Source organism: Uloborus diversus, chromosome 4, assembly GCF_026930045.1.
Source record: "Uloborus diversus isolate 005 chromosome 4, Udiv.v.3.1, whole genome shotgun sequence".
Classification (NCBI taxonomy): domain Eukaryota; kingdom Metazoa; phylum Arthropoda; class Arachnida; order Araneae; family Uloboridae; genus Uloborus; species Uloborus diversus.
In genome coordinates, this window is record NC_072734.1 from 159,885,727 (window position 1) to 159,912,689 (window position 26,963).

Genomic DNA, 26,963 nt, shown 5'->3' on the forward strand with positions numbered 1-26,963 from the left:
AACAGCTTCGGCACAAAATGGGCTTAAAAATGTTTTGAAGCAGCAAGCAGTCTGCTGTGCAATTAGATTGCTGTATGTATGAAAGATATCATGGAGACTTTGACTTTGGGGCACCCCCTTTTGGGAATCCTGTGCAATGGAATATAAGATAAATTGAATAAAAGGGCAAACACGAAACTAGCAGTGTTTGTAGATTGACAAAGAAATAACGGGAGAATTTTAGAGGCAGATGGTACTGGATCTCGAAATGCGTTTAAAAAAACTAAAATGAGTAACTTTTATGCCCAATCTATAAAAGCTGGCAAATATTGTACCTAGTTGACTGTCGGAAATAGTAGCTATTCCCCTGCAGAAAGAATGAAAGTTTTTTAACTAAAACAATGGAAATTTAATACATTAAAAATTCCCCCCCCCCCCCAAAAAAAGGAACATGAAATCTTTTCATGTGATAAAGTTGATTGAAGTAGAAATGTTTTAGAAAGAAAATCAACCAAATTTAAAGTGAAACAAATTTTATTTCACACAATAATAACTCAACTAACTAAACTATAGAACATCAAATTAACAGAATTTTGACAAAAATAAAATATAAGAATTGCAACACAATGAAAAAAAAATGTGTAGTGCAATATGTACAAAGAATAGATGAATTCACACTTTTTCAATTTTTACAAGAAAAATCTACTTTTCCAACACTTTAATGTCGTGAGTTGCTTAATTTGTACTAAACAAATTTTTCTTCAGCAATCAGCGGTGAAAGCTTGAACACCGAGGAATAATACTCTTCCTCAAGTTCGTAGAGTTCTGCTGCCACATCATCTCTTAAAGCAGCTAGTTTTGAATCGATGCCTTCCTGTATCGATCGACATACTTTTGTCTTTTGAGAAATTGCTTCATTCACAGATGGAAAGTCATTGAGGATAAGATACTGCTTTATATCAGATATCAATTTCATCAAGGATTCAGCAGCTCGAACCTACAAAAATGATTCCTCCGGTAAGTAAAATACATAAAATAAATAAAATGAGCCAAAAATTGTCATATATACATTACATAAGTTAAAATACCAGATGCATTAGTAAACTTTAGTGTCTTTTAAGGAGAATGAATCAACATAGCAAGTGGCAAAAATAAAAATTTGAAGATAACCAGTACAAATGGTAAGTGAACCCCTCCTCTATCTTGGGGCAAGATATAGTACTAGTAGCCCTGGTAGGTTCCGGTATACAGCTTGATTTAGAAAAAAATTTCAATGAAAGCCTACCTAAGATCTGATCTATAAACGTGCTTTACTCAAAACTTATAAATGTCCACTTGCATCCCTTTGCTTCTCACTGCCTCATTTCTATTTTGCTACCAATATTGTACCATAAGCAGAATGAAACGAAATAGACTAGATAACCTTTTTTAAATTAAGAAGGATTAGGTCCATGGGGGAGAGGAGGGGGGGGGGGGGAATCTACTAAGTTTTCTCCACCAATTTATATATAACATATGTTTTGTCATATGATTCATACATTACATGAATCTTTCAAAGCCAAGGAGGGTGGAATGGACCCGGCTAAACAATAGGAATGAGCTGAAGCAAGACCATTTAATTTTGTTTGATGGTTTACTCTAATATGATGCTTGGATACCATCTAATTTTTGTGCTATCCTAATTTACTCTATAGGAGTAAATTGAGAGTTAAAACAATAATGTAAATATGTAAATCTGCCATTTCAAACAGTAGTGTAATAAATATTTTATTATATATTTAATTCATAAAATCTCTATCAATATTGCTTTTTTATCAGATGGGAGAACACAGCAAATTTGTAAAAGGATCTACAATAATCTATTAGGTTTGAAAAGTCGTCAATTGTTGTCAAGCCTGGCAATAATTTATTAATTTGGGGCTCAAAATCAGTATTTGGAATTATAAACTTATAATCAAAAGTTTATAAACATTTAACTTGGTTCCAGTTTCTATAAGTAAAATAAGCATTTGCTATGAGCTTAATATGTGTTACCGAAACAGAATCAATTAAATACACGGTACCTAAAAAAATGGTTTTCCAATTAAGTAAGCTGGACCATCTATACAGACATGGCAATAATTTCCCTATCAAAAAAAGACGTTCTCAAAAATTGAAGGGACTCATAGGGGGTCACCCTATGATTTTGGAGTAACTCACAACATTAAACTTCGGCCTCATTTTTTTAGTACAGAACTGCTTTCTGAATCTACTTCAGCACTTCCGAAGAAAATATTCAAAAGTCTCTTTGATTTCCGAATTATGTCACCATTCAAAACGTCTTTAATCAATTTCTTACATTAATGCTCTAAATTCTTCCTAAACAATAGATAAAGCTTGAAAAAAAAATCTCTAATTTTATGATGAATGGAAGAAAAGCAAAAAAACCCTTGAGCAGAAAAACCCTTTTAAAACTTGCACCCGAGTTTGTTTTGACTTGCAGTAACGGATTTAAAATATAGCAAATCTTGCAATTGCACGAAAGGCCCCATAACCATAGGGGCACCGTAGGAGTTACAAAAATGGTTATGATAAATGTTTTACAATTTCTGTGATAAGAGAAATAGGGCCCCAAAATGCATTTCGACGGGCCCCAAACTTGTAGTTCCGATGAAGCGATACAGAAAAGACTGCATTACTGTGATTCGTATTACAAATATCGAAAAATTACCATCGACTCAATGGGAATCTAACAAAATGAAACAAAACCAGTTTCGCCATCTCAAATGTTTCCATAATCTCCAATTCGGCAATATATCACCAAATGATCGTCAGTTTGAGACGCTATATTAGTTTTGCATTGAAATAAGTAATTAATAGCCACAAAAAATGAGCAAACAGGCTTTTTAGAACACCCGATCGAAAATAAAAAGGGAAGTGTACAACTGGAATGTACGCACATCCCACATGCGAAAACTTAGTCATCTACAGCTTACATTTTTGAGTTATGACTTATGAGAGATACATACATACATCCAGCCGCAAGAAACAACGCAATAATTAACTTGTTTGGTACCTGAATGCAGTATTAAAAACTCTTACAGCGGTGACTAAAATAGAAATTCATACTGAAGTTTAAGCAAACTATTTTATATGAACCCCTTTACTTTGTATTAAAAAGTAAAACAACAAAGGTCTTTCTTTTTTTTCAAAAACATCGGCCAATTCCATCGGCTTTTCGATGTTTTTTAAGGCCGATGTTTCCTGCAAGTTAGCATCGGCCGCCGATGCATCGGTCGAGTCCTACCAGAAAGCTCATTCCACACTAATCATTAAGAACTTAAATCAATGTAGCAATTACAGGGATAGAAGTGACATTTGCCAACAAAAATATAGGAAAATATAGGAATTTTCGGAAAAAAATATAGGAATTCGATGGAAAATATAGGAGTTTTCTGAAAACAATATAGGAATTTTTCGAAATAATATAGGAACATTTTGAAAAAAAAAAGGATATACAGGAATTTTTATAACAAGGCTAGCCAGTATGACATTTTTTTTTTCAAAATGCAACATTACTATTCAATTAAAAACATGTAATAACACTCCTACCTGACATAAGTACAATACATACGCATAAATATGTCTAAAAATACACACAAAATCAATTTTACAAAAAGAAAAAGGGCGTAAAACTTTAATTTGTACTAAATAACATATTAAGGCGTTCTTCTTTAAAAATAAAAAAAATTAGACGACATTTTTTGAAGGTATACACAAATCTTTCTTAAAATAATTGTATTACTAATCTAATTCTTGACTGTCTGTTGTGGTGTCGATAATCACTCTATACATAAGTTGCTCACTGAAGATTCTTTCTAGTTTTACAAGTTCAAAATAATTAAAAAAAAAAAAACATAAATGAATGGTTTCTTTTGAAAACAGCAGCAACAGTAACAATACTTAAATTAAGTTTCAACAAAAAGACTACTACAAATGCCTTCTACTTTCAAATGCCTTTATTATAAAATCGGTTTATTTGAATCCAAATTAAGAACCTTCACATAATCAAGTTTGGAATTTTAAAACATATTTTCACAAACAAAACACATGTTACATTGAAGTTAGAGCCTTTTGCGCAATTAAATTTTTGCATTGCATTTTGTACATGACTATTCTAGGGTTCCCACTCTCATTCAAGTAAAGAATTCAAATACTTATTTACTATGCTGTAAATCTTGTGACAGCTCTTGAGCAGTGTTCCCTGCTAAGCAGTTTATGATAGCAGTTGTTTCCGTCCGAGCACAACCGTACTTTCTTTGCTACCTACAAGCCCGGGAACATATTTTTAATGAAAGTTTTGCATGATCCGATACTGCCATGGGAAAGCTGCCCTCCAGAATGAAATTTGTGAATGAAAGTTCTGTTTTAATTATGTTATCACTTGACGATGCAGTAAAAGCCGAACTTAAAGTTTTATAAGTTGTTAAAACATGCAATTTATCTTTCCATGTGCTATGCTGAAATCAAAGTTACATGTCACACAGTAATATCAGGGGTCAATCCAGGTTTTATTTTTTGAGTCCCCATTTTGTGAAAAAACAAAATATTTCTGAATTTTCTTTATTTTTGTGAAAAAGAAATTATTGTGAATTTCCTTTTCTTTTCCGGAAAAAACATTTTTAGGTAAAAATTAAAATTACTTGATGTTTTGTAAGTTAAAATTTAAATGTATACGATCCTTTTTCTCAGAAAAATCTCTGATATGATACTTTTTGAGCATTTTTTTTTCTGAGAATCCTGACCTTTCAACACCAAATTTGATCATAGTTGAAATCCACGATTTCCCATGACTTTCAAGGGCACCCAGAAAAATATATATTTGATTTAGAAGTATTTGGTCACAGGGTTCACATACCCTTTAGGGAGAAAAAAAATTCAAGCACTTCTAAAAATATTGCATACAGGTCTCCCTTAATGCAAACATATAAATAGGTAATAATATAAAAAAAAGTAAAGGAAAACAAAATATCCTTTTCTACAACAAGAGACTTTTGATAAGAAAAAGATCTACTGTGTCAAAAGGTTTTCTGCAAATGTCTGAAAAGCTCGGTCATAAAGAGGAGCAGTTCCCATGAGGTTTAATTTTGCAATCTTCACATTCAAAGAAGTATAATTTATAAAATCTGCAAGTCAAAAATTAAAAAAAAAAAAAAAAAAAAAAAAAACACCTTTTATGAATGCTTTTAACTTTTCTGGGAAGAAACCAATACACCTAAATTCAATGGAACAGCTAGACAGGAGATTGTTTCCAACATTGATAGTGGTTTAAACACATATAAGGGCGGTTAGGATCAAAAAAACCACCCAGAAGGTAATTTCCGGAGGTACTATTAAGTTCAAAAGTACAATACGTCCGTTAATTATTTATGAGTATTCAAAGTATAAATCAATTATTCGTATGCATGTATTAGTTGTTCAGGCGTTAAAGCACTTCAACTGTCCTCAAGTAACTTTAAAAATTAGTGAGAAAGAAAACATTTAATGAAAGTCTCTAATCCAGTCTCCTACCTCAAAATTCGCAAAAGCTGCTTAAGAAGTGATAAATATTCTGAATGTAATCTTGAGCCTGCTTTTACTGAAAACTTGTAATAGTCAATAAATGTACAAGTTCAGATTCACAGAGCCATATTTCCTAACTGAAAAGATTCACAAGAAGTTGACATACATAATGACAAAAACAGCTTTTTTTATGAATTATTGTTGAAATTAGAATTTAAATTTAAAGAAGGGATATTATTCAGGTATGATTGCAATTTCATAAAAAAATAACCTGTAAGTTTCAAAGAGCTAATCCGGAGGGGGATACTTTTTAAAACTAAGACGCCTTTTACTTAAATATACATGTGTACAACAATTACTTTTGATTATACATACAATTTATTTCTTATGTTAAAATAATTTATGAAGTCAAAATATTATACAGATAAATACCAGGCCCAGTGCCCGTTGATAACCAGCAACAGGCAGCTAGGCTAGTCAATTTATTGGACCACAATGAAGATCAATGACCCTCCTTAAGCTATCTACCCCTTTACTGATTACAGCCTATTCTGGTAAGCTCTTCTAAGTGTCCACAACCCAACAAAAGTAGTAATTTTGAACATTTGAGGTAAAGAGGGAAAATTGGAAGTAGGTAGGTGAAAGCATAACAAACACTACTGGATTTCCAGTGAAAAATCAAAACACAATTACCCCTGTTATGTACCTTAATTATTTTAACAGACATAAAGAAAATGATGTTCTTATAAATTCAGCTTTACAAAATTGTATAGCTCAACTTTATCTTTAAAATACAAACTTTAAGTTAAAATGTTAGGTGCTCAGTGCATTAAATTTAAATTTTTTTCAAAAAATCTGTAATAACCAAGAATTAGCTAATGATAAATAAAAATTAAAAAATTGCAAAATTAAAAAAGTATATATGTAATTAAACAAAACAAAAGTAATTATTTTTTTAGTTATTAAAAAAATAGTATAAAACAAGCTAATCTGATGTAGCATGTGTCAAAATAATTTTTAACTGCAAAAATAAAATATTTACAAGATGCTGAAGGGTTGAAACCTCAAACAAGGGAAGCGAATTTTTGTGAATTAAGTTCAATTTTGGCATGTTTCTCATAAAATAAATTCATTTATTTTTTACTAAAATTAAACATAAAATATGCTAATCTAAGGTAGCATATATATGAAAATTACATCTGATTAGCCAAAATGTTTAAATATTTGCAAGATGCAAAAAGATTTGAAATTTCAAACATGAGAAGCAATTTTCTGTAAATTCTGAGTAAGTTCAATGTTGGCATGTTTTCTATAAAATAAATTTATTAATTTTTTACTAAAAATAAACATAAAATATGCTAATATGAGGTAGCATATGCGAAAATAACATTCGATTCGCCAAAATATTTAAATATTAGCAGGAGGCAAAAAGCATTGAAATTTCAAAAAAAAAAAAAAAAAAAAATCCTCAAAATCCGGGTAAGTTCAATGTTGTTATGGTTTCCAAAATAATTCCTGTTTTAGACATCGAAATAAATTAAAAAATAAACTAATCTGAGGTATCATATGTCAAAATAGCATCCAATTGGAAAAAAAATCAAAATATTTCCAAGATGCAAAAGGATTGAAATCCCAAACACAGAAGCAATTTTTCGCGATGTTGCAAATAGAACGCATATTCAAAAAATTGCACTAGTAAAATACTTTCTTAAAAGTTTTAAGCACAATCAAATGATTTTTGAAAGAATTTAAGCACTAAGAAACTTTTTCGAACTTTTAAAGCTTTTTCAATGTTTTCAAGTAAATAAAAAAATGAACTTTTTTTTCAAGCACTTCCAGCTGAAATATTAGTGACTAATTCCACCTTGGTATAAAATAAACCAGACCTAAAAATCTTAGTAGCCACCACTGTCACCAAGTTTTTAAGTACAAAAAGTGAAAGAAGGGGGGGGGGAGTCAATTTTTACTACTTTCAGAAAAAAAAAATAAATAGAACCTTGCACTTGTTTACAAAAAACATGCTTTTTGGAAAATGTAAGTTTCAATAGGTTTTTGAATTATTTCAAAACAAATAAATGAGAAGTCGGCAAGAAACTGCATTTTAGATGAAATAGTTTTTTTAAGTTCACAGCAAAATCTCCAAAACAATGAGGATCAAATGCAATTGTGCAAATAAAATTTCACTTTTCAAAAAACTAATTAATTAAAAGAAAAAAAACATGATTTATGACACCACTATGTTATTTTCAATAGTTTGCTTTGAGATAAGCATCTAAAATTCTGTTTATGGAAATTTAGGCATTTAATAGTCTTGTATACTTCGATCTTGAGAATGACCAAACATGGCGACTACGCGAAAAATTTACGGTAATAGATTTTTGAATTTGATGCATAAAAGTAATTGTAAGTAATTAAAAATTGCAATTCAAATGAAATAGTCATTTTTCAGCACATTTGGGTCTAAAGCGATGAAGATAAAATAATATTCTGAAGGTAAAATTTTAAAGATAAAAATTTGGATTTTTCAAGAAAACAATTGTTATCCATAAAAGTAAAAGAAATTCTGGCACATTTAGCAGTATTTTCAATAGTTTTCATAGCAATTAACTTCCAATTTCGTTTTTGAAAACTTAGGCACTTAAAAGTCTTGTCTACTTCCATCTAGGGAATGACCAAAAATGGCGACTATACCGATCCAGATTTTAACTAGTAGTATATAAAAAAATTTAAAAAAATCCTCATAAAACAACAATTTAGTGGAAATGCTTTAGTTTTAGGCACATTAGGGACCAAAGCAATGAGGATAAGATGAAATTTTAAATATTAAGTTTTTCATTTCTCTAGAAAACATTAAAATAATAATTAAAAAAAAAAAGATTTGCAGCACATTTTGCGTTATTTTCATTAGTTTGCAGTAAATAAATATCCAATTGTGCTTTGTTCTTATCAACTTAGACACTTAAGCATCTTGTCTGACTCCATCTCGTGAATGACCAAATATGGCGACTAAGTTTCACTGGTCCGGAGGTACGGTTTGCTTTCCGGTTGAACGAAAAATGATCGTTCCAGATTGACCCTGTTTCTTGTTTCGTATATTTATTTTATGATGTGAAATTTTGTGAATGAGCTGCTTTTGAGATGTAGAAATTTGGGAATGGGGCCGCTTTTACGATGCGGAATTCTGTGAAGGGGCCGCAAAGCGTACCCAATTTGGGTCTGGATTGACCCCAAAGTATGCATGTTTTTTTGACTTCCTCGATTCCTTTAAAATCGGGAACAGCTTTGCGTATTCTTTTTCGAAAACAAACTTGGTTGTGCGGTCTCTTCGGAGGCATTATTATTGCAACGAACGTTTAGTTAACACACGAACCTACATTCCGCACAATCGAAACCAAAACAATCGAAATTGAGCTTACTCCACGAAGTTCCGTTAAAAAAAAAAAAAATGGCGCGTGTGGAGACTTGAAACGGTAGTTAGCCGGCGAGTCCTTCCTAGAACGATGTCGTCAAAACCTACACAGCGCATGCGCTCATCACGATCGCACAAGTTTAACGAAGACTCGGGACTCGTTTAATTATTATTTTAATGTGCGCAGAATTGAACTGCGCAGTCGAAAGTTTCGCGCTCCGCTCGGGAAGAAACACGGAAGGAAAGATAAAATGGCGCCTGCGCGGGGCTCGCGGAAAAGGCTGTAGCTAAAAGTCGGGGGAAAAAGAAAAAAAAAAAAAAAAAAAATAGGAAGCGGAAACTGAAAATATAGGAAAATATAGGAATTATAGGAACTTTTTCAGAAATATAGGAAAATATAGGAATATAGGAACGCTGCGATGCCTGCAATTACTTCCAAAATGCTAGAAAATGCTATAAAAGTTGCATTTAAAGACATTATTGCCAACTTAAAATTATTCTTAACTAATTTATTTGTGCAACTTAGACTTTCAAAAAATTTTGACACCCAGTTGCTGACTGCCAATCTATAGTTTACAGCAAAAAACACCAAAACATTATTCATTTTTTTCATTAGTGAAAATAGTTTCAAAGAGTTTAACTACAGCATTTTATGTTAAGAAGTGCATCAGAAACACAATTTTCAAACATGGAAATTTCTGAGAGATTCCCAAAATGTCATCATATGCACTTTTAAAATAAAACTGGAAGTGGAAAGAAATCTTGGGAAGAGAGAGAAATCTGTTGCAATTACTTCCAAAATACTAGAAAATGCCATAAAAGTTGCATTTAAACACATTATTCAGGGTTCATACCCTTTAGGCAGAAAAAAATTCAAGCACTTTTCAAGTACTTTTCAAGGTAAAAAATTTTGTTTTCAAGGCCAAACACATAGAAATAAGGCAATAATACAAAAAAGTATAGGAAAGCAAAATTGCTTTTTCTACAACGAGAGACGCTTTGATGAAAGATCTACTGCGTTGAAAGTTTTTCTGAAAATGTTTGAAAAGTTGGTCATAAAGAGAAGCAGATACCAAAAGGTTTAATTTTGAGGTTTTTCAAAGGTTGCAGCAGTCAGAGGTTTGTATATGTTCTAGAATCAGCAAATTAATACTTAAAAAAAAAAAAAAAACCTTTCATAAGTGCTTTTAACTTTTAAGGGAAGAAACTAAAATACCCAAGTTCAATGGCATTGCCAGAGAGGAGTTTTTGAAGTCACTCCCCCCCCCCCCCCCCCCCGGGTTTCAACATTTATTTCCAATATCTATACAGTGGTTTATTACAATATAAGGGCGGTTAGGACAAAAACACTACCCAGAAAGTTATTTCAGTTTTCACTATTAAGTTCTAAAAATATTAGGTTTGCAAATCATTTATAAGTATGCAAATCAATTATTCGTATGTATTTATTAGCTGTTCAGACAATAAGGCATTTCAACTGTCCTCGAGTAAATTTAAAAATTAGGAAGTAAGAAAAGTTTATGAAAGTCCACAGTCCAGTCTCTACACCTCAAAATATACAAAAGTAGCTTAAGCAGTGATAAATACTGTGAATGCAAACTTGAGCCTATTCAGCTTTCATTGATTAACTTGCAATAGACAATAAATGTGCAAGTTCATATTTATAGAGCCATATTTCGAAATTGAAAAGATTCACAAGAAGTTGACATATATTATGACAAAAGTAGTTTTATTTTGGGAAAAAATGGGTTATTGTTGAAATTAGAATTTAAATTTAGAAAGGCAATAATATTCAGGTGATTTGTGAGTTCATAAAAAATTACCTGAAAGTTTCAAAGAGCAAAATGGGGCGAAGGGGGGGGGGGGGGAATAATTTTTAAAACTAAGACCCCTATTACTTGAATATACATACGTACAACAACAACTTTTGCTATGCATACAATTCATAAAATAGTTTATTAAGTCAAAATATTTTGCATAGAAATACCATGCCCAGTGCCTGTTGATAACCAGCAACAGGCACTGGGCCTAGCTAGGCTTGTACTGGTCAATTTATTAGGTCCAAATGAAGATGAATGACCCTCCTTAAGCTATCTACCCCTTTGCTGATTAAAGCCTCTTTCGGTAAGCTCCAAGTACCGACAACCTTAATAAAGTAGTAATTTTGAACATTTGAGGAAAAGGGGAAAATTGGAGATATAGGGAGGTAAAAGCATAAAAACGAACACTACTGGATTTCAAGTGAATAATCATAACACAACCACCCCTGTTATACACCTTATTTATTTTAGCAGACATAAAAAAATGATGATTTATATAATTTTATTTATAAGTACAACTTAATATTTAAAATACAAACTTTAAGTTAATTTGTTAGGTGCTCAACTGCTGAAATTTAAATTTAAAAAAAAAATCTGCTATGACCAAAAATTAGGTAAAGATAATCATTCAAAATTGCAAAAATAAATTAGCAAATAATTAAACAAGACCAAGGTAATAAATTCTTTACCTCTTTAGTTATTAAAATAAAAAATAAAATAAGCTAATCTGATGTAGCAGTGTCAAAATAACTACTAATTGCCAAAAATATAAAAATATTTACAAAATGCAAAAAGATTGAAATCTCAAACAAGGGAAGCAAATTTTCGCGAATTAAGTTTAATGTTGTCATGTTTCCCATAAAATAAACTTATATTTTACTGAAATTAAACATAAAATATGCTAATCTACGGTAGCAAATATGAAAATAACATCCGATTAGTGAATATATTTAAATATTTGCAAGATGCAAAAAGATTGAAATTTCAAACACGAGAAGCAATTTTTCGCAAAGTCTGAGTTCGTTCGACGTGGCATGTTTCCCATGAAATAAATTTATTTGTTTTTTTATTAAAATTAAACAAAAAATATACTAATCTAAGGTAGCATATGCGAAACTAACATTTGATTAGCCAAAATATTTAAATACTTGCAGGATGCAAAAAGATTGAAATTTCAAACACAAGAGCAATTTTCCGCTAAACCCGAGTAAGGTCAATGTTGTCATGGTTTCCAAATTAATTTCTTTGTTAATTAATGAAATTAAACAAAAAATAAACTAATCTAAGGTACCATATGTCAAAATATCTTTCGGTTGTAAAAAACATCAAAATATTTACAAGATGCAAAAGGATTGAAATCCCAAACACGGAAGCAATTTTTCGCGATGTTGCATACTGAACACATGTTCAGAAAATTGCATTGGTGAAATACTTTTTTAAAACTTCTAAGCACAATTCGTTGATTTTTATGAGAATTTAAGCACTAAGAAACTTTTTCAAGGTTTTCAAGCACTTGAAAATGAACTTTTTTTTTTCAAGCACTTTTCAAGGTTTTTCAAGGGCGTACGAACCCTGTTATTGCCAACATTAAATGATTTTAAACTAAATTATCTGCGCAATTTATACTTTCAAAAGAATTTTAGCAGCCCAGTTTTTGACACCCAGTTTTGGCTGCGAGTTTCTGACTACTGATCTATAGTTTAGAGTAAAAGGTACCAAAATCTTATCCATTCGTTACATTAGTGATAATAATATTAAAAACCGCAGCATTAAGTTATAAGAACTGCATCAGAAACACAAGTTTCAAACATGGAAATTTCTGAGAGATTCCCAAACTGTCATCATATGCACTTTTTAAATAAAACTGGAAGTGGGTAAAAATATGTTGCAGTTACTTCCAAAATACTAGAAAAGTTGCATTCAAAACACATTGCCAACATTAAATTATTTTAAACTAATTTATCTGTGCAAGTTATACTTTCAAAAGAATTTTAGCAGTCCTGTTTTTAACACCCAGTTTTGGCTGCAACTTTCTGACCGCTGATCTGTAGTGTAGAGCAAAAAGCAACAAAATCTTATCCATTCTTTACATTAGTGATAATTTTTAAAACTGCAGCAATAAGTTCTGAAATGCATCAGAAACACAATTTTCAAACATGGAAATTTCTGAGAGATTCCCAAAATGTCATCATATGCACTTTTAAAATAAAACTGGAAGTGGAAAGAAATCTTGGGAAGAGAGAGAAATCTGTTCCAATTACTTCCAAAATTCTAAAAAATGCTATAAAAGTTGCATTTTAAACACATTATTGCCAACATTAAATAATTTTAAAGTAATTTATCTGTGCAATTTATACTTTCAAAAGAATTCTAGCAGTCCAAGTTTTGACACCCAGTTTTGGCTGCGACTTTCTGACAGCTGATCTGTAGTGTAGAGCAAAAAGCAACAAAATCTTATCCATTCTTTACATTAGTGATAATAATTTGCATCAGAAACACAATTTTCAAACATGGAAATTTCTGAGAGATTCCCAAAATGTAATCATACGCACTTTTTAAACAAAATTGGAAGTGGGAAGAAATACGTTGCAATTACTTCCAAAATACAAGAAAATGCTATAAAAGTTGCATTTGAACACATTGCCAACATTAAATTATTTTAAACTAATTTATCTGCACAATTTATACTTTCAAAAGAATTTCAGCAGCCCAGTTTTCGACACCCAGTTTTGGCTACGAGTTTCTGACTGCTGATCAATAGTTTAGCGCAAAAGGTACCAAAATCTTATCCATTCTTTACATTAGTGATAATTTTAAAAACTACAGTATTAAGTTATAAGAAATGCATCAGAAACAATTTTCAAACATGGAAATTTCTGAGAGATTCCCAAACTGTCATCATATGCACTTTTTAAATAAAACTGGAAGTGGGAAAAAATATGTTACAGTTACTTCCAAAATACTAGAAAATGCTATAAAAGTTGCATTCAAACACATTGCCAACATTAAATTATTTTAAACTAATTTATCTGTGCAATTTAGATCGAGTTTAGGCTGCGACTTTCTCACAGCCGATCTGTAGTGTAGAGCAAAAAGCAACAAAATCTTATTCATTCTTTACATTAGTGATAATAATTTTAAAAACTGCAGCATTAAGTTAAGTGCATCAGAAACACAATTTTCAAACATGGAAATTTCTGAGAGATTCCCAAAATGTAATCATATGCAATCCATTCTTTACATTAGTGATAATATTAAAAACTGCAGCATTAAGTTATAAGAAATGCATCAGAAACACAATTTTCAAACATGGAAATTTCTGAGAGATTCCCAAACTGTCATCATATGCACTTTTTCTGGAAGTGGGAAAAAATATGTTGCAGTTACTTCCAAAATACTAGAAAATGCTATAAAAGTTAAATTCAAACACATTGCCAACATTAAATTATTTTAAACTAATTTATCTGTGCAAGTTATACTTTCAAAAAAATTTTAGCAGTCCTGTTTTTAACACCCAGTTTTGGCTGCAACTTTCTAACCGCTGATCTGTAGTGTAGAGCAAAAAGGAACAAAATCTTATCCATTCTTTACATTAGTGATAATTTTAAAAACTGCAGCATTAAGTTATCCATTAAGTCATCCGGGACGTTTTTTTCCCAGCAATTTTTTCTGGGATGGACAAAGTAGGACAACCCTGACCCTATAGCCAGGGCTTGGCTTCTTTACGAGGCTTTCCACCTTCAGCTCAGTCACTTCTTATGCCAGGCTGATGAGTGCCAATAAGCACGAAACTGCAGTCCTCGGCTGGAATGAAGGAGCTGGCGGTGTATGTTATGTATCTGCAGTGTTTTTTTACTGTATTTAAAATGTACTGGGGACCACAATTAAAATTAAATAGGCTATTACCCAGGGTTCATACACTTTTGGTTAAAAAAGGTTCCCTGACTTTTCCAGGTTTTTTTTCGAAAATTTCAAGGGGACTCGCTTCATTCAAAATTTAAGTTTAAATAGTAATATTTTTAAAATAATTAAAATTGTTTAAAGTAGCAATGCAGAATAACTGAAACTTCTCTCCTTAGATTTAAAAAAAAAAAAAACTTGAAATTTTTTTTCCTTTGTTTTCTCTGTCAAAATTTTAAGGTTTTTTTTAAACATTTTGTTCAAAATTGTTTTAATTTGTTTACTATTTGTTGAAAACAGAGTACTTTCAACTTATTTTAGCATTTCTTTGATGTCACGTGTCACGCATAATATTATAGCATTTAGCTGTAGTCCTGCAGCAACCTTTTAGCATCCGGTTTTGGTTTACAATACTTCTTTTTATTTTCTTATTAGTAGGTTACACAAAACATATTGAGCAAAATGCAAAGCTAAATTTCAGTATAAATATGATTAACTTGTTGCATCAATCGGCATACCATGTAATGCATAGTAACAAAAATCAACATCCGCTGATCATAGGCCAATGCCAATAATCTTCTCTTTTTTTTTTTCACATATTAAAGGATGTTTACATTAAAATTTCATATTTTCTTTTCCAGAAAGTAATAGTTAATTTTCAAAAATTCATAACTTTTTGCACATTTAATGTTATTTTCAATAGTACACATTGATATAAACATCCAAATCTGTTTCTGGAAGTTTAAGTCTACTTCCATTGTGCAAACGATCAAATATGGCGACAAAGTGAAAAATTTCAAATAATAAGTAGATTTTTAGATTTGTGGTATAAAAGTAGTAATAAATAATTAATAATCCTCAAAAAACTACAATAAAAGCAAAATAGTCAGTATTTAGCACATAAGAGTCTAAATCAATTAAAACAAAAAAATGTTATGAAGATTAAATTTTGCATTTTTCCAGAAAATAATTACAAATTATCTGGAAAAAAAGGCACAATGTGTTGTTTTCAATAGTTTGCATTGCAATTAACATCCAATGCCGGTTTTCGGGAACTTAGGCACTTAAAAAGTCTTGTGTACTTCCATCTTGGGAATGACCAAATATGGCGGCTATGCCCCAAAATAAGAAATAACTTTTTTAATTTGTCGCATGAAGACAATTAAAAAAACAATAAATCTTCATAAAACTACAATTCATTGAAAAGTTTTTATCACATTTGCGTTCGAGGCAGTGAGGATACAAGAAAATTATTTTAAGTAATAATAATAATAGAAAACAATTTGCAGACGACAAATGGAAGGAAAAATATGAGTAAAAAATTTCAGAAATCTTAATTTGAACAAAAAGAAACATACAGGAAAAGAGGGCACATGTGTAAAGCAAATTCTTTCATAAAAAAGGATATTTGCAAAATTAAAATAATTTCAATGACCAGAAAACATCTTTTATTGCAGTTATATGCCTACTATCCCATTAAAGTTGGAGGGGAAAGAAGCAATCAAGGAGGCTTTATGTACCACAAAAGTATTGTGAGGACTGGAGCAAATGTGTGTGTCAGTCCGTGTCTCTCTAATAATTCAGGGTTTGCCACCCTGTATTTTCCCTGAATAAATATGTAACATTACAAGCGAGTGAACACTGATATTCGAAAAAGAACATTAACATTCTGATAGCTTCTTTGGGGGGGGGGGGGTGATAGATAAAATAAGAAAAAAGAATTGATTACAACTGAAATAATTGCATCCTTTTTCTTTTCTTTTTTTTTTTTGAATAAAAAGTTAAATAAATTCAAAAAAATTTCTTTCCCATTCATTAAGTGGACTTTAAAAGATAAAAAAAAATGCAGAAGTTAAACAGAATGGTACATATTGATTGCTAATCTCATGCTCTCTAAATTGAATTAGCAAAAAAATTCAAGATGCATGTGAAAGAAAACAATTTATAATTTCGGATTTTTTGAGAATTTTAATATTTACTTCAACAAAAAACACTAAAAGTAAAACTACCATTTTTTCATTTTATTTTTTCATTTTCCTATTGTTATTTTTTCTTCAGTAGTTTAGAAAGTTGGGCATTTTTTTTTTTTTTTTGGATTGAAGTTGCAAAAATCAAAGAAACAACTAAAATAAATTCCCTTATTATTCATAATTATCGACATAATGGTCAGAAATTCTGGAAAAAATTTCGGATGGGGGGAAGAAAATAGTGACGAAAAATCGGATTTCAGGTATTAACAGACGAAAAATAGCGTAATTCCGGAAAAATTCGGTACAGTAATCGTTCAGGCGATAGGCGATAGAATATCTTTAAGGTCATGTGGAATAAAAAATAAGGAGCTTGTACGGAGCCATAAGCAAAATTCAGGAGTTTTAAGGGCCCTTATTTTCTTTTCTGAAAAGGCAGGAGTTTGCAAGGAGCGTACGAACCCTGTAGAAAGAACAAGTACGTGAGCAAAAGTACTGACAGGAAGAGTGTAGCAGCAGGGAGGTGAAGGAGTTTTTACGCGATTGCTTGAAAACGTTTGGCCAGGAAAACAAAGCAAAATAACTTCTCCGCGGAGCTGCTGAATTTCGCTGTTCCAAAATAGCAACTGCAAGATGGGGGAGCAGTTGGCAACCCTGTTATTGTAGTTAAAAGTCTACTTTCCCCTTGAAAGTTGGAGGAAAAAAGAGCATGTGCTAGAAGGCTTAATGTATCCTCCTAGCGCGTAATGTTGACACTTTGTATTCCATATTTCCAAGGGATTCAACAGTAAAAATAATCTGTAAATCAGAAATATAACATTTTCAATCACTAAATTCTCAGAGAGATTCCCATAAATGTCATCACTTGTACAGAGAAGTAGTAAAAATTCTACATTCAACTAGTAATAACTTCAAGGGTGATAGTGGACTTCAGTAAAATTTTATGAAACTATGAGGAAGCTCGACTCCCCCCCCCCCCCCTTCCTTGTAAAAACTCCTCAAATATGCATACAAAAATCATTGAAGGAAACACTATAGAAAGAAAAAAAAAAGATTTAACACCCCTGAATAAGTTACAATTAGATTTATGCATGTATTTTGAACCAAAATATTAATATCAAGATAGGATCAGAATTCAGGGATGAGAGTGGTCAGAGAGCAAAAAGGACGAAATCCAAAAAAATTTCGTGAAAGAGATGATATCCAAAAAACCGCATCAAAATCTAAAAGCCATGATATTCAAAAATTCACAAAAAAAAGTTAATTTACCAGTTTAAAGGTAATACATATTTAATAAAGTATAAGTAATAATTTTGTACAATTTGCTGCATTTTAACATTTCCTTTCAAGACTTTATTCCTAAATAAACCTAAATTTTGAAAAAGAGGTAACAATTTCTAACCCCTGAGTCCTTGAACAAAAGGTTGGGGGAGTCAGAGGTCAATCTTGGCTGCTTCACACAATAGTGTCAACTTTTCATATTGTTTTAGAGAAAAATACATTTTTTTTCATTAAAAACATTTGAGTTTACAGTGTTAAACGACTAGAGAACATAAATTTTAAAATTAGGTCTGTTTGTAAAGTAAAAATTTACAACAGAGAGAAAACTCTAAAAATTTCTTTATGTGGTAGAACATATTTTTCATAGTAAGAATTGAAAACAAATAAACATATATGTATATAAACGATTGGTTATCTTTTTCCTTGCATTGGAACCCAAAATTTGTCTTTAAACACTTCCTAATACACTTTCAGAATCAAAAGAACAACTTGCAGCTGCCTCATTTAATCATGAAATCTCAACTTTTAACAGGTTATAAAGCCTAAATGGTTTGAGATTCACCTAAATACTATTTACACTTTCTTAAGTACACAAAAAAAGTCACCATGCCAAGTTTTAATAAAATTCGAGACTGTGGGTGCTATGCCACATTTGATTGACTTTTGCATTTTTTCTAAAATAAATTAAAGAAATAAAAATATTATTGAAACGATGAATAAAATAAGCAGATATAAGGTAGCATATAATAAAAAACCATCCAACATTAAAAATAATTGAAATACTTGCAGGATGCAAAAAGATTGAAATCTCAAACGAGGCATGCACATTTCGGCGCAGCACGTGTTTGACATCATTGGCATGATTCCAAAACATACGTTTTTGGCAGATATCGCGGAGGATGAAGATTCGAATGTGTAAAATAGAAAAAATAAGAAATCGGGGACTGAAAATTTAAAAATCTTTTTTTTTCCCGATTTTTGAGAAAAATAAGGCCTGAAAGAAGCTAAAAAAGGAGGAAAGGTTTTAAAAAAAAACAAAAGAAATAGCTGGAATTCCGCCAAAAGCCGGAAAAATCTCATCCCTGAGAATTCATTTTTATGAAGTCTTAAGTTATAATTGGATGCCTCACTTGCCAAATTGCTCCATGAAACAAAAAGTCGAAAAAGTGACGAAGAAGATAGTGTTAGGAGTGAATAGGCCCTCGTGTTACTTTCTGCCATCACATGGTCAGAAATGTACTGAACCAAAACTTTAATATAAATTCACATGCTAAGCATTGATAAAGCATTATTAAAGAAGAAATGAGGATTTTTTTTAAAAAAACGTGGAGTTAATCGATTTGGCAATTGAGGTGTCCAATTAATGAAGAATAAATATTATGTCATACTATGTTAGCAGCTCGAACGTGCATTTCGCATTGGTCTTGGGATGTTGCTAAAGGACGAATAACATTGCCACCATCATCCTCATGTGTAGGTCTTGCCAACTTAACAATCTCTGCAAAATTATCAACCATAGATTTTATATCATCTTTGAGTCTTTTATTGTAAGATTTTAGCAATGCTTCTTTGCTTTGAGGCAACACCCTTCACTTGTGCCATTGCTCTAAATAAAACATAAATAAAATTATTAAAACATTATCTTACAAACATGCGTTTTGTAATTTCAAATGCAAGAACATTTAGCAAATTAGTGGCAGCAGTATCAAGAATTTTCTGTTAGAAAATTTGTAATTATGTGTTTCACAAGTAAGAAAGGGTTTTCACGGGGGAAAAATAAGTGGGAGGAAATATGTGCCTTAAACTTGGTACATACCTACTAATTGAACAAATATATATTTAAATTCCTATGGAAATAAAGATTTTGTTTAAATTAATGCAACATGTTAAAGGTTCCGCCCTTAACTCTTATTTTTCTAGATCAAGGAGCTATAACAAAAATTTTTCACACACCGTTTTGAGCAAATTTATTTTTTGATGATATTTTTGTCTACTTTTAACCAAAAGGCAGGATTAAATAATAACGGATACACACTCAGAATAATATGCTAGAGCTCTAAGGTACTAGGTTTTAGACAAGGGTAAAAGATGCTAAAATTCCCAAGACAAATAAAAAGGGGCCATATCCAAATTTAATTCCAGGTAAATAAAAGGATGAATTGAATACAGAACTACATACTTAATATTAAATACTATTTTTTTTACAAAAAGTTTCAAAAATAGAAAATATAAATAAATGCATTGAAGAATTAAGACGATTGCTTCAGAAATCAAATTAACTAATTGTCTTACTTTAATCAAGAGTATTTTTTTTTAGCATTAGGTAATGAATAGTATTTTTTTTAAATAATCAAAATACAAATTAAATAAAAAGCTCATTTGCCAAATTTTTCTCCCACATTTCATTGATAAAAAACTGACAACTTTCACCCCCTGATTTTAGGATACATTGTAGGTTTCTTTCAGAAAATTTAACACTGCAACTTTGGATTCATAGGAAAATTCACATGCTCATAGCTTCATTTTACAAAGCGGGTAACGACGGTCAGGGAAGGGGGAGTAGAGGGGAGAAATGAATTAAGGTTTTTAAATTGGCACATTAGGACAGCTCCTATTTCAGACTACCGTATTTTCGGGATTAAGCGCCGCGGCGCATACAAGAAAAAAAGTTTCAAAAATGTGGATGCGGCGCATATAATGGGAGCGGCGGGTATAGTTGTTTTTTTTTTTTTTTTCCCCGATCAAGTTTTAAAAAAAAATCCGAGTTTGCAAAAAAGTTGAACATTTTACCAATAGATGGCGCCACACTTTTCCCTTTCGTTTTGCGAAATGAGCCGACAAGCAAAGCAAAGAGGGGTAGCCATGAGGGGAGGTGAGTCAGCGATTGCTGGTGTTGCACCATAGAGAGAAACGCTAAACCACGTGAGCGCTGAATGACGTGAGCGGCGAGGAAGCCTCATCGAAGCGAAGGGGGACGGAGGGTCAAGGAAAGGAGCTTGTTAGCAAGACTAGCAGGGGAGGGGGGGTGGAACTTCCAGTTTTCTAAAGGGGAATCACCCCTTTCAACAAAGTGGGTTGCTCGGGGTGGTCAAGTGACCTACTAATTGAAAACTTGTTTCTCTCCGTCCTCCCATCCCCAATTTTATTCACTCACATCGTCGCTTTTGCTGTCGTTCGTGCGTTCTTTTCTTTCTTAAAGTTTTTACATCGAGTTTCATCTGAAATGGCTCCTACTAAACGACTTAAGAGTTACACTGCAGCTTTCAAGTTGGAAGTTATCGCTAAGGCTGAAGCGATCGGAAAATCGTCCTGCTGCCCGGGAATTCGGAATTGATGAAAGATGTGTTCGGCGTTGGAGGTCCGAAAAATCAACGATCGAAGCGATGCCGAAGACAAAACGTGCCCGACGAGGAAGATCAGCTCACTGGCCGGATTTAGAACGGGACCTGAAGAAGTGGGTAGTGGAGCAGAGAGCTAAAGGAATTTCCGTTTCGACTGTCCGGATTCGAATAGAACGCCAGGTGCATCGCTGCTAATTTGAATATTTCCAACTTCAAAGGCAACGCGAATTGGTGCTTCAGATTCATGAAGCGGAATCATTTGTCCGTCAGGCAGCGAACAACTGTGGGGCAGAGTCTTCCAGCTGATTGGATGGAGCAGAAAAAAAAGTTTTTAGACTACGTCGAGAAGCTGAAGAAAGAAAACAACTTTCAGCCTCATCAGCTTATCAACATGGACGAAGTCCCCTTTGACCTTTCGACTGCCCTCCCAACAGGACTGTCACCAGGGCTGTGGAGTCGGAGTCGGAGTCGGAGTCGAAGAGTCGGAAGTCGGACTGATTTTGGAATAAAGGAGTCGGAGTCGGAGTCGTTGGAAAACATGCCGACTCCGACTCCGACTCCGGGCTTCTTTTTTTCTTTCCTTTTCACTGACTCTCCTTGCATTTTTTAAAAAATTGATTACCAATTGGTTCGATTACATGTATAAAAAGATACTAATGAGAAAATAACTGCCATTATGGCAATCAGCTAGCTTGAATGCTTACCCGAACTTTCTGTAGCCGTCCCCTAGTTTGCTTGCTTTTTAACTTAACTAATAGCAACTGTCAGCAAACGGTTTTGTTGAATAACATTTTCAAGTAATCACTTTCAAATAAAAATAGAAATATAGTGTTTTGTTCTATCTCAGTTTAAAATAGTAAAAGAAACGTAACAAATTAGTAAGTCGACCGCCTGTAGCTAAGGTTGAAACGTTTAAGTGTGATGCGGCAAATTCAAAGAAATTCTGGCTCGAAAGCACGAATTCAAAAGATTCGATGAAATTAATCTAATGTTTTTTTCTTTATTAAGACTATTTCTGTAAGCTTGGTTCTCACTAAAAAGTATGTAACAAAATAAGTGTAAAAAATTTCTTGATTACAAACACTCAAGAATTGCAGTTAATCTTAAAATCTTCATATTTAGGTTAATTCTAAAGCAGCCAATAAAATTTAAATTAAAAATTTAGCGAAGAAGAAATATAGGTATAGTAAAAGCTATTCGTACAAATTTGTATACCGCGCGCGTTTTGTGTAAAATTAGCTCCTGACGCATATGTGCCCTATTTTCGTTGAAATTTTATTGATGAAATATAATTTAAAATATATTCGTGAAAATTTTCAGAATTAAAGTATTTATATTTTTTATGAACTCTGAAATTAACTTTGGGTGTCATCTACTAGATGGATGTCACCAGGGGCAAACCACTCCCTCTCAAGAACTTGGATTTAGAAAAAAAGTTTTTTTTCTCTCAAATTACAGCTTTCAAAAATTGAAAGCACACGATTTGATCAATATATATTTGTTAAACATTAAAGGGGGGCAAATTACAGATAATCATTTTCAAAATTTTTAAAAGGGATTTTTAAGTCATCTCACTTTTTTAACTCGTAACTATTGGAAAGTATTGATTTTTAAATTGAATTTCTAACGTTGTATGACGTCTTGGGTTTACAATAAAAAACAAAATGCTAGTTTTCATAAAAAGGAATTAATATTTCAATCTCTGTTAAGAGGTTTTCCCCCTTCCCTTGAATGGAGAGAGGAGTTTAAAAAATACAATTAAAAAAATTTAAAAAAATCCGGAGTCGGAGTCGGAGTTGGAGTCGGAGTCGGGCGTTTCAAAATCCAGGAGTCGGAGTCGGGGTCGGAGTCGGCCATTTTCCTTCCGACTCGCAGCACTGACTGTCACATCTACCGGTGAGAAGAGCGTCGCCATTACAACCACGGGGCATGAAAAAACATCATTCACGTGTGTTTTGGCTTGCACGGCTAGCGGAGAGAAGCTGAAGCCTATGCTGATTTTTAAGCGGAAAACGGTCCCGAAGGAGTCTTTCCCGTCCACCGTTGTCATCCGCTGCAACGAGAAGGGGTGGATGAATGAGGCCCTGATGTCAGACTGGTTTAACGAAGTTTGGAGAAACAAGGAAAGGCGCTTTTTTCCAACCAAGTGGAATGTTGATTATGGACTCCATGGCGGCGCACAAGACCGACCCTGTGAAGGAAGCGGCGCGGCAATGTTTGGCGTCCCTGGCCATCATACCAGGTGGGCTTACAAAAAAGTTGCAGCCCTTGGATTTGGCCCCCAATCACAGTTTTAAGAGCCACATGCGTCAACAATGGGAGTCCTGGATGGTGAACGGACTGCACGAATACACGAAAGGCGGCAACCTGAAGAAAGCGTCGTTCGCGGAAGTGGCGAAGTGGGTAGCTGCAGCTTGGAATGCGGTAAAGCCGAGCACCATAATTTCCGGCTTCACCGAGGCGGAGATCATTCCCCGAGTCCCGGATGTTGCTGCGGAGGACGATGGCTCCGATGACGAGGAAAACAGCCCGGAGCTCGATGCAGACTTTCTAGGACTATTTGCGTCCGACAGCGAGGACAGCGATTTCGAAGGATTTTGAATCGCCGATCCATAGTGGATGCGACCCACTGAAAAAAGCGTGCTTATAGTGGCGCCGACCACTTAAAAAAAACGTGGAGCGCCATGAGGAGAAGGGTCCGCGTCCCGCGCTCTGGATAACCAACCAATGTCTCCTCCCAAAGTACGAAAATTTTAATTATAGTAATAATAATATAGTTATGTTAATTATATTCTTTTAAATTTTATTTTCATTTTATTGCAAGTTTCTGAACGTCTAAATTGCGCTTTTAAGTTGCGTTAAGTTGGATGCGGCGCTTATAGCGGGCGCGGCGCTTATAATGGGTGCGGCGCGTACCTTAATTTTTTTTTTCCGGCGACGATAATTTTCGATGCGGCGCTTATACTGGGTGCGGCGCTTAATCCCGAAAATACGGTAGTTTTTGTCAACAATAAAACAATATGTTCCTGTTCAACACGTAAATCATGTTTAAAAGATGTCATACAGATAAACTAACTTAATTTATTAAACAGAGAAGATTTTACAAAAAAAAAAAATCCTAAAAGGAATTTATCTTTACAAGGATGCTTGTGTCCTTGGACTGGTTGACTGAGAAAGGATGATAAGCCCTAGCCCGTATGTGGTGGTAGAATATACTTTTCACAGCGAGTATTGAATAAACAGTACAACCTCAATATCTCGAATCTTTCGGGACGGGAAAAAAATTTGAGATATCGAGTTTGAGTTATCAAGTTTCTAAAAAAATTATGGTAGTAACTCTCACAATTACACACACGTACGCTATATGCATTTATATATGTACTATGGGGCCGCTTCGAATTACGATCAATAAATTAGTCTTCAATATTTTACTAGATTTGAAATTTTATATTTATCGAAAGTGCACAGTATGAAATTTTAAAAATGAACAATTTCAACTTGGTTTTTTCACCTAAAAATTAAAAAATTACGCATTTTCCGTTTTCGCTTCAAAACTGATGGACGAAAAATCAACCCCTTTTCCTCAAAGGGGACAACAACATGGGTGCAAGTTTGGTAATGTGTTCAAGACGGAAAATATTTTCAGCCCCCCCCCCCCCGGCATACGTGCTAAAGGAAAAATTTATGTGTATAAATGTTGTAGATTTTAACAATGCCAGTTTTTGAATCTGTGTTTAATTTGAATTTTAAGTCTTTAAATTGTAATATTTAAGCGTTATCGTAAATCAAAAACCTAAAAAACCGCCAATAACGGGGGGGGGGGGGGGTCTGGGAGCTCTCCCCCAGAAATTTTTTTAAATTGAAGTCCAAAACACGCAATGATAGGCCATTTTGGTAACGTTCAGGGAAAGGAGGCTTAGGGACTCTTACATCAATTATTTCAAACTGATAGTCCCAAAATCAATATTGGGCGACCTTCAAAAATAATAGAGAAAGGGGGGGGGGGCGCTCTGGGCTCTTCCCGAAATTGAAGCTTTAAAAACGAAATTGCAATCCATTTTTCATACGTTTATATGCTTTTTGAATGCATTATCGAAGGGCTGGAGTTCAGGAACCCTACCCTACTTCAGCAATATTTCGAAATTGAAGTTCTAAAAACGCAATTTTAGACGATGTTTTAAAAGGAAGGGGTAAAAGCGTTCACAGCTCCCCGCCATTAGTTTTTTGCCGATCGTAAACATTTTTATTGCAAGCAATAAGATCGCTTGGGACATAAGATTTTCACTTTTGCAACATAAATCAGTTCTCATCGGAAAGTTTCCCAAGGTAGCGCCAGAAAAGAAGGAAAGGTGGGGGAAGTGTATGGGCGACTAATGATAATGGACTGGCACCATTCCCCCATACAGTCTTTATTTGAAAAAGAATTCTTTTTTAGATAGCAGGTGGTGAAATTAGCAATAAAAAAACCGCTTCAGTAAAGTAGATATATTTTTAAAACGAGGTACACTTTTCAATATTCATTAATTAAAAAAAGAAATAGGGTAACTGAATCCTTACCCCAGGCAGGGCACCTGAATCACATCCCTCTTAAGGCACTCAAATATAGCCTAAAGTGGCGTTTTAAATATTTCAGCATCAAAAAATTTTCGGAAGAGAACTCCCAAACCCCTTCCTCTGAGTTCACCACAAATGTCCTAAATTTGAATTTTTAAGGATGCAGTTTCTAAATTTTTTTCTAGGAATAGTACCCTTCCTTACCTAAAACATGACTTATGACCGCCTAAAAGTTTTAATACTTTAATTTCGGAAACTTTTTAAAAGATTCTTCCTATACCCTACCCCTTAAATCATACAAAGATAGCCCAAAACAGAGTTCTTAAAATTTTAGAAACGGAAATATTTCGGGCTGAGCGACGGAATACCCCCCCCCCCCCCTTCTCCTCTCATTGTGTTTAATAAAGGCAATGTAAGTTTGTTTTTGAGATTTATTTTTCTATTGAAAGAGCAACTCCCCAAAATTTTAAGACTTCAATTTCGAAAATGTTTCGAGAAAGACCCCCCCCCCCCTCCTGAATTCCACTCAAAAATAGTCAAAATAGCCTTTCAATACTTCAGCATGGAGAAATTTTCGGGGGAGAGAGCACCCGAACTCCTTCCCCTAAGTTCACTAAATTTGACTTAAATTTGCGGTTCCCCCTTTTCATCACTGAAGTTTTAAGAATTTAAGTTCCAAAATTTATTGAGAGAAAGCCTTCGAATTCCCTCTTATTAAGGCTTCCAAAGATGACCTAAAGCTGAGTTCTGAACAAGGGCACCCAAACAGGGGGCAAGTGGGGGGCTCAAGTCCCCTCCCCCTTTAAAATTAGAACTTCCTTGCTTTTAGTACTTTTTTCTTTGCAAAACTGAAAAACATTTCTTCTCCAGCCTATAATGAATAGGTTATTAAAAATATCAAATTTTAATAACTCTTATCTGTACTGAAATCGGTCTCGACGGGGAAAATATCCTGCTAAACCATGGGTAAAATATCTGAGCCCCCCTTTAAATTTTGCATATGGGCGCCCATGGTTCTGAATACTTCAGCTTTGAATAATTTTCGGGGAAGGGGGACCCCGAGCCCCAAGACGGTCTAAAGTTGCACTTTTAAGATTCCACTTTCGAAATTTCGCCTAAAGAGAGCCCCCCCCCCTCTTGACATTACTAAAGACAACCTAAAAGGTTTATG

At 33.3% G+C, this 26,963-nt stretch overlaps 1 protein-coding gene across 1 annotated transcript; it reads right to left on the reverse strand.

Annotated features, from left to right (window-relative positions):
* Positions 1–501: 501 nt before the first annotated feature.
* Positions 502–23,409, reverse strand: LOC129220952 (mediator of RNA polymerase II transcription subunit 22-like). Its single transcript, XM_054855387.1, has 4 exons — positions 23,382–23,409; positions 21,151–21,343; positions 19,286–19,484; positions 502–976 (listed from the first exon to the last, which is right to left on the reverse strand). The coding sequence occupies exons 1-4, from the start codon at positions 23,407–23,409 to the stop codon at positions 725–727; spliced, it is 672 nt and encodes a 223-aa protein (XP_054711362.1). The 3' UTR covers positions 502–724.
* Positions 23,410–26,963: the final 3,554 nt, after the last annotated feature.

Bases quoted from the DNA above. Each gene is read 5' to 3' on its own strand.
- LOC129220952 (XM_054855387.1), bottom strand. From the start codon at position 23,409: ATGGAGTCCATAATCAACATTCCACTTG. The intron at 19,485-21,150 runs GTAACTCTTAAG...GCACAAGTGAAG, and splicing joins TCCAACTTGAAAGCTGCAGT to GGTGTTGCCTCAAAGCAAAG. The intron at 977-19,285 runs GTATGACATAAT...TCATTTTTGTAG, and splicing joins ACGTTCGAGCTGCTAACATA to GTTCGAGCTGCTGAATCCTT.